An 8,934-nucleotide genomic window follows, 5' to 3' on the forward strand; every position below is an offset into this window, starting at 1 on the left:
TTTTCATTATATATATATATTATGATGTGGATATTAGCAACTTTTTCTATAAAATTGGTCAAACTTTAAAAGGTTTGAGTAGGACATACCTAAAACTTCTAATATTTTTAGGACGAAGTAGACCGTATCTCTGGACCACCACCACCTCGGTTTGACACTGAGCCCCGCATCCGATTCTAGCCTCTTCACCTGTTATCGTTACCTTGGAACATCGTCGGAAGATGAGTTTTTTTATGGGCAGCCATTCAACACACTTTATTTGTTAATCACAAAGGTTACATCATTCATAAGAAGCGTTAGGAGGAAGCCAGTTCAACACACTTTATTTGTTAGATCTAGCTACCTCATGTGTGACCTTATTAGCTTTCCTTGGGCAATGATCAAAGACAATTTTACCAAAATACTTGCCCTCATCGAGTAATCATGAAGTATTGAGGAACTCGCGGAAAATCCACTTGCAGTAGATTGTAGCATTACAATGGGTAAACAAGGGTACTATTTGAGAACCTTTAGTGGCTAAGGATCAGAAGTTCACACTACAGTAAAGGTGATACTCCCTCGTTCCAAAATATAAGGTGTGTCAGTTTTCCCAAATGTCAACCACATGCGTGTTTGACCAAAAAAATTAGAAAAAAGTGTCAGTGTCTAGAATACCAAATTTGTATGATTAGATCTAACGCGGAAAGTATATTCAAATTTTATTTATCTAGTATTGTAGATGTCATTTTATTCTATAGTCTTGCTCAAACATATATAAGTTTACCTTGCGCGAAAACGGATACACCTTATATTCTGGAACGAAGGAAGTATTAACTAAAAGTATAGATCATGTTTGTCGCAAAAGGAGAGAAAGAGGAGTGCGTCCAAATGTCACTGAGATGAAATAATGAAGAGAAAGTAAGGTGCCGGAAAATATATGGCCTGCCATAAATAAACCTGAAGATTGAGTTGTAACAATAGATTTGCGAATAATAATAATAATAATAATAATAATAATAATAATAATAATAATAATAATAATAATAATAATAATAAAGCTATGACAATAAATCTCTTTTTTGTGGTAAAAACTGGGCTCGGTCTTGTACTCCCAAGTTTGTCATACGCCAATGCCACATTGTTCGGAAAAGTTTCTTCAGAAAAGGAATTGTTCAAGAGAGAAGTCATTGTCACCAAAGTCTAAGATACAACCCCGAACTTCAAAACAGTCTACTTTACAACATCAAACTTTCAAAACCAGACAAAAACCAACCCTGCACTGGTTTCAACACAATTTTGACTAGTTTTGACCATTGACCGCCTAGTCAGCATCCTAGTCACCCCGCAAGTCACCCTCCGACTAAACCCCGAATGTGTATTTTCCTTCTAATTTTTTTTTTATCTATTTGGCAAAACATTTTGGAACTTTCCCAGTTTGAATACAAGGGTAGTGCTCATTTTTGAGATTTTTCTTTCCATTTGTTTTTCTGATTTTGTTTTGGCCAATTTTGACCAAAAATGGTCTTAAATGTGTATTTTCATTATACTTTTTAGCTATTTGAAAAAACTTTCTCATGTTGAATACGAGGGTAGTGTTCATTTTGAGAAAAAAAATCCCATGCCTTTTTGAAGAAAAAGAACATTACATGGCCAAATTTTCACCTAAAATGGACTTGAATGTGTATTTTCCTTCTAATTGTTTATCTGTTTGGCAAAACGTTTTGAAACTTTCCTACATTGAATCACATTGTAGTTTTGAAAATTTTCTAGAAACTTCAATTAAGTGGATGGGTATCAACGATGCTGACTAGGTAGTCAATGGTCAAAACCAGTCAAAACTAAACCAGTCGACTTTTGTCACGTTTTGGAACTTCAAGGTTGTGAAGTTGACAATTTTGAAGTTCAGAATTGTGTCTTAAGACTTTAATGACAAAGTTCAGGGTTGTAATATGAACTTCTCCCATTGTTCAGCCATGATTTAAGAATATCATAACTTGAGAAAAGTTTCATCAGTATTTCATTTGGATCAACGACCAATAAAATATGGTCAAATATCACATTCCTCTCACTGGGACAAGGTTTACCTCAATCTAAGGTTCAAAATTGACAGCAGGATACATCATAAGACATCGGCGGTTAACAAGACAACGCAACGCCCAACAACCCCAGCCCTATCTGTACATATACGTGGTGACAATCTATAGTCCTGCACCCAAGACGAGATGTATGTGCTCAAACGTACAGTCAACACTGCATGGTTAGGAACCTCTTGGCAGCCACAAGAATCAAGCAAGCCTCCAGCATTTCCCATAATTTCATGACAATGCGCTTTCCATGAGCTCAAGGAAACCAGGGGGTGACATTGGCGGCATCGCTTCTTCCTGGACATCAATCATTTCCAGAATCTTTCTTGCAGTTGCTTGAGAATTGTCATTACCGCCTTCTTTCAAGGTTGTGGTCTGCGAGGCTGTTACTTTGGTGTGGATAGACTCATTGTTTTCAAGACCAATGTTTGCTTTAGGGTGTGCTTTTGCAGAAGTTACTGCATCGATGAAGATGCCAGATTCCTTGAGACCACGAATAATAGCCTGGAAAGATGAGGCATAGCTTAGCAGCATTCAAGTAACTTGTCACGTTTATGAGTCAATTCCTTCATTACTGAAATTAAACTGCTATTTATTCTATTTTGAGATCAAGGTTTACCATTGGTGCATATATGCGTGTTAAAACGCCCTTCCTCAAAAGCTTCAAATTTGTATCTTTGTCAGTCCATACAACATGTTCCCGGTACCTGGACATAAGTATCCAAATAAATATAAGGCCTACTTCAGGACAGGGGTAGGAAGGGAAGAACTGCATTTGTGCAGATGGATAATAAGGGAGTTACCAGTTCCTCATCTCTTGCTCGGTAGCTGTTGATGCAATTATGAAGGCCTGACATGTCAGAGGAAAGGCAAACAAATTAGGTTTGTCACTTTTGTTATTCATCCAAACAAAATTTCATACTGAAGCTGCATTAGCAGCAAAAAACTAAAATTCAGAAAAGGTTATCTTCTCATTCTTAAGAGCTTGTTTTGTTCTGTGTCATACTATTCTAGATAGTGCATTGCTGTTGTACTTTTAACTGACACCCATGCACCACTCCAATAAACAAAAATGCATGTGGTTTGATCAGGTGACCAAATGCTGCAGAGGTGCAGCAAAGGAAAGAAACAAACATAACTCACCAATCTGTCAAACTCCAAGATAAAACATCGTTTCACATCCTCCTTTGTTGGCTTACAGCCACACCTATCCCTTCTTGAAGTTAAGTCCGAGAACTTTGTGTAAGTGTAATGCAGAATAGCAGCCTCCTCCAACTTAATTTCACTACAGGAAAACAGATAACAGATGGCTAAATAATTTAGTAGAAACATTTCCCCAGAATTGACTTGAACTTGTGAGCTGAACACTAGAAGAAAAGAAAAACTCCACAAAATCAGATATCTGGCATCATACTTCGGGGATTTCATGTAATTATGCCATCTATGAGCACCATTCGGACGCATATGCTCCTGGACCCTTGCCGCTGATTTCCCATTACCATAAGTGAGGAAGTAGTTTGGATTACCCCGCGTGGCCTCTTTGTATAGGCCAAAGTATGTATCCTTCGGAAGATGATCGTAGTTCTTCTTAAACATGGAAACCTGCAGGTACACAAACATGGTACTATAAGAGTGTGTTTGGATTTTTAGCTGCACAGGCTATAGCCTAGATGGGTAAACTAGCACATTTTAGCTAAGTCACACTCTCCCCTGCCCCTTAATTATGTAACCACCTCTTAAGAGATCGACCTGGCAGTTAAGGTGGGCAGGTACCGACTTTTTTGCATCACTCGAGTATTTGCCAATGGGAGCGATTGAGCAGATTTGGCTCTTCACCAGACGAGTATTGTCTAGCCCAACCAGGCTACCATGCCGCCAAAAGGGAGGGATATTTGTAAGGTTCCAAACACATCGAGCAAGGCTACAAAGTACCTAACCGGGGATCCAAAAGTTCCCCTATACTTCCTCTGTATCAAAATATAAGACGTTTTTTGACACTATCATAGTGTCAAAAGGCGTCTTATATTATGATACGGAGGGAGTATAAATTAATTGCAATAATTAATTTATTGGCAACTCAAGAGATAATCTCTGCGAGTGAATAGACCACCACCAACTTAGATCTTTATAAGAGTAAAGATAAGGATTGGTTTTTTTTTTGGAACGAAAGGGGTTGCCCCCCCTGCCCCAATTTTATAAATTGAAGCAGAATAAGGATTGGTATTTTATAGCGTGGATTACGCCTTTTGCATACCTCAGTAAAAGGATCTTTAATGTCATCCCGCTCAACGCTGCTCTCCTAAGAGAAAGAAATCATACCAGTCAGATGTGAAATGTATTGCCAAATTCAACAACAGATCAGCTCTGCAACTCACATAGTTGGGGAAGATAACCATGTCAACATTATCAGGAACATCCAAAAGCAGCCGCCTAAGAGAGTACTCCCTGGCACCCGCTGGATGAATTAACTCGTCGGTATCAAGATGTATGATCCAATCCATTCCAGCCTCCTGTGATAATCAAGCAGGGAAGCTCACGCTAAACTCACGGCAAAACAAAAGGCCTTATCAAAATCCAACAAAAGCATGTAAAATTTCCTCATAACTATAGCAAATATTTAAAATCTTGTGATGTCTGTAACCAAGTGACTGATGTAAACTCACATCCTTGTTACACCCTTAACAAACTAACAAGGCATATTAACACGACCGGAGTTTCTTTAATTTTTGGTTAATGGAAGTAGAGATTTGGGCTAAGATTTACACAACAGTGAACAGACTTTCGGCACAAAAGAAAACACAATACAATTGTTTATCAAGGAGTAAATCAGGTATGTGCGTTCCTGTTTGTACTATATGTACTCTACATACACACTGTACCAGAGACAATATTTTACTTTTTTTGAAAGGGGGACAATATTTACTAGTGTTAGTTAAATTCCTATCTGCTATATATGTTATGTTGTACTAGTGATGATAAATAGATATTGTTGTTAGTGCTAAAAATTCAACAGAGACCAGAATATTATTCGATGATGATTATGGTCCCTGGCACACACATACACACACACAAAAGAGTTGAAATAGTAAGGTGGTAGCTAACAATAGATAACACGAAGAGAGCCAGTGTTTGTGAATGAAATGAAGACAATTATCTATAATAAATCTTACACAAGGACATGAATGTCAAAATTTATAATTAAGCGGGTACTACCAGACATATCAAATGAAATAGCTCCTAACCCCATGCTCAGCTGCCAGACCTAACCTAGTAGCTTTCTGTACAGTTGAGTTTTTTGGCCTTTGTTCTTGGTTTAAGATATGTTGCTTTTTTCACTTGTGCTTTGTTTTGTTTAAGCTTAGCTCTGTAAAACTCAAGTCATTTGGAAGCGCTTTCTTCTAATACAAAATGATAAGCGGTCAGGTGCGTGTTCAAGAAAAGAATTAGCTCATACCCTTGCCATAACAATAGCCATTTCCATGTTAAGTGACTGCTTAACAAAAAGCTCATAATTGCATGGCTTGTAAAAGAAACCTGAAAGCCAAGTTTCATTCCAAATGCGGCTGAAAATGATAGAAACAAGATAGGTTTAGACAATCAAAACATCATGAATATACATCAGCAAAGTTGTTAGCAAAATATATATCATATAATTCGTTAATTCCCTTGCACAAGAAAAAAAGAGTACACGATTCATGTACAACAATACTTCAGAACATTCAAAGTTCAATTAACGGCATTGTGATACAAGTAATTTCCAACATTTCTTATACCTCTACACGCATCATTTTCGGCAATACTGTCAGAATTTATCAATGCATGCCTTATCAGTTTTCATTGTTAAGTTAGTATTTACAGTTTTTGAATATTATGGTAGCCGTAGATGGAATTTTCTATGACAAATTACACATACTAGCTTTGTTAATTCAAAAACTAAGTTCGGAAATGAGTGTAACTGTTGAGCATGTCACCATACCTTCTGTCCTGTTGTTCTTTTAGTTCTTTAGTTCTGTAAATAATTTTTACACCCTAAAACAGAGGCACATAAAGTCAGAACAAGATCAGACAAAGTTCACATAACAAAAGGACATGGAGAAATTAATTACCCGGATAGATTCGAGAACAGAAGTAACAGCTGGTTTAGCAGCCTCTCCTTCAACAAATAGAATAAAGTGTGAAACACCAATGACCTTGTGATAATACAACCATGGAAGAATTTGGTGTAAGCTAGCAGATGTGCTTCCCGTTATACAGATCTGCAGTGTCACGAATAGATACCCAAGGATAAAATTAGTTCAACATAAGCATCGGGCGGTGCTCATCAAGACTTAGATATGTGCACTAGATTCTCACAATTAAAACATGATCTGATGTGAAGTTGAATAGTAGTTTTAGTCAAGTTGATTACTATTTTTAAAGACAAAAAATAGGCGAATTGGGTGATAATATATTATGGCCTGTGGTTTGATTTTGGCAAGTCTTCCCTATTTCATCACATATCTAAAATCCATATGAGCATCATATATCCTGTTCTTCAAACTTGCTATTCAAGATACTTGGCATACATGCCTAAAGTCCCATCCATCTTCATTATGATACAGGAATGTACATATAGTGGGGAAATGTGCTAGTAATCCATCACCAGTACTGCCCCATTTCTTCATAAGATTATAGCGACTGCAAGTTTCTTTATACTGAGCCAAAATTGCTCATCATTAAGCATTGCCAGCGAATCCGTGCACCAATGAGCCACCATGTTCCCTTCTCAGTGCCTAAACACCACACCAACCGCAAAGAAACAAGAAGCCAGCTCCCAGAAGTATAATCTTTTTTATTACATAATTTCGCCAAATGAACAATTTGAACAGGCACCTAATATTTGACTTCCTAAGTCACCACTACAATTCTGCAAGTATCATTCTTGCAGAACCTAGTGAACACAATTTCTCACTGAGCCATGAAAAGTTCACCAAAAGATTGTACTGTGTGAACAAATGCAAGATTGCAAATCAAGCTTTCTAAAAATTCTGGCATCCAAGTTCATAGAAGGCTGCACCGCTCAACACTTGAAGAAATGGCTATGCAACTACTGACCTCTAGATCGCATCAGCAATGTTCGGTGTTAATGGAAGGGAAGAAACGGCACATTCTATAACAGTCAAGTGGCACTTGAAATACCACAAATCTGCTCTAAAAGATGGGCCTTTTCACTGTGAAGTAACAAAACAACCTTAGATGAGTAAAGGTCAGTCTATTAGCCAACTATTCAAGACCCTTCCATGAGTATATTACTAAGTGCTACTGTGCCACGGTATATGATCTCTTCCCCACAATCTCAAAAGCAACGGGATCAAATCATATCACCAGTGCAACTTCAAATTCTCTGCCCACAGCTCAATATGACAACTCCTCGGATCACATCTACACTAGTCACAATTTCGTAGCACGAGATCACATCGAACCGCTCTAAAAATGAGGATCTCTAAGCGCAGATCAGATCGGAGCCAGAGGGCATGCCGCACCTTGGGGGTTATAGCGGTGTCGGTGTCGAAGCTCCAGCCTCGGTAGAGAGAGATTCCGTGGGAGGAGGCGCTCCGGCCGAGGATCTCGGCGCAGTCGACGGCCGCGGAGGAGGCCGACGCGGATGATACGGCGAAGTAGGAGCCTCGGCCTCCCGTGGAGGATGAGGAGGAGCCCAGTGGGCTGTTCTCCATGCCGGGGAACCGCTGCGTGTCGGCGGGCCACACGGTGCCGGTGGGGTCGCGCATGCCGCCGCGCCACTGGAGCGCGAAGGCGAACGCGGCGAGCGCGAGCGGCAGCAGCGTGAGGAGGAGGAGCACGCGCATCGCGAACACCGCCGCCCCTCCGGCGCCGGCCGCGGAGGAGGAGGAGGCGCTGCGGTAGCCCGCCATTGGGGAGAGTCGGTGGCAGGTTGGTGGAGACCTCCGTCCGCCCCTCTGGTTGTGGAGCTGCTCCCCAGCGAGCGTTGCCGGAAGGAGACTGGAGAGAGCTGAGCATTCTGCGGGCTGGGCCTTGAGTAGGCCGGTGAAGTGCGGCAAGATGTTGGGCAGTCGACGAATTGTCCATGGGCCGGTGGAGAGCACGAGAGCTATGTCTATCAGGCCGGCCCATTAAGCAGATCGCTCGCTGCTAAATGGTATGGATAATAAGAATAGCCTAAAAAAAGGTATGGATAATTTCATCCGCACCCTTATTATTTGCACTAATTCATCGGATATAGATGAAGGTATGGATTTTGGTCAGCCGGATATCCGGCGGGTATGATAGTGGATATGGTATCAGTAATATCCGACAGGTGAGAATTATACGATATGTTTTTACAGATTATCCGAGGTTATCAAACATGAATATGTGATTAATTTAGCCAATTCGACGAGCTCAAATACCCAACTAAACCATTTATAAGAATCATATCATATAAATAGAGTAAAACCATAACCCTGATAGCACCTTAGTGTATGACCACAATTACAACCGTGGTCATCACAGTAGTAGGCGTCGCTGACCGCATCTCCCTGACCAAGTGCTATGCACTCTTCACTCTACGTCTTTAGGGTCTTTGATTTAAAGGATTATTATAGGATCTTTGAAGAATTAGAATCCATAGAATTTTTTCCTACGTTGGTCGTTTGATTCATATGATTGAATCATGTAGGAATTTTTCCTAAGGATGCATCTTGTACTACATTTCACAGGAATTTTAACATTCACTTCAACCTCTTGGAAGAAATCCTTTAGGGCTCCTCTGATTCAAAGGAATTCCATAGGATGTTTGGAGGGTTAGAATTCTTAGGAATTTTTCCTACATTGGTCGTTTCATTCATAGGATTGAACCCTATAGAATTTTTTT

At 39.8% G+C, this 8,934-nt stretch overlaps 1 protein-coding gene across 1 annotated transcript; it reads right to left on the reverse strand.

The window, feature by feature from the left end:
• Positions 1 to 1,973: 1,973 nt before the first annotated feature.
• On the reverse strand, positions 1,974 to 8,068 carry LOC123060812 (glycosyltransferase-like KOBITO 1). The gene is made up of 11 exons (XM_044483655.1): positions 7,586 to 8,068; positions 6,170 to 6,319; positions 6,040 to 6,092; positions 5,518 to 5,626; positions 4,439 to 4,573; positions 4,318 to 4,362; positions 3,478 to 3,665; positions 3,207 to 3,348; positions 2,867 to 2,913; positions 2,683 to 2,770; positions 1,974 to 2,567 (listed from the first exon to the last, which is right to left on the reverse strand). The coding sequence occupies exons 1-11, from the start codon at positions 7,973 to 7,975 to the stop codon at positions 2,295 to 2,297; spliced, it is 1,620 nt and encodes a 539-aa protein (XP_044339590.1). The 5' UTR covers positions 7,976 to 8,068; the 3' UTR covers positions 1,974 to 2,294.
• Positions 8,069 to 8,934: the final 866 nt, after the last annotated feature.

This window comes from Triticum aestivum, chromosome 3A, assembly GCF_018294505.1.
Source record: "Triticum aestivum cultivar Chinese Spring chromosome 3A, IWGSC CS RefSeq v2.1, whole genome shotgun sequence".
Classification (NCBI taxonomy): domain Eukaryota; kingdom Viridiplantae; phylum Streptophyta; class Magnoliopsida; order Poales; family Poaceae; genus Triticum; species Triticum aestivum.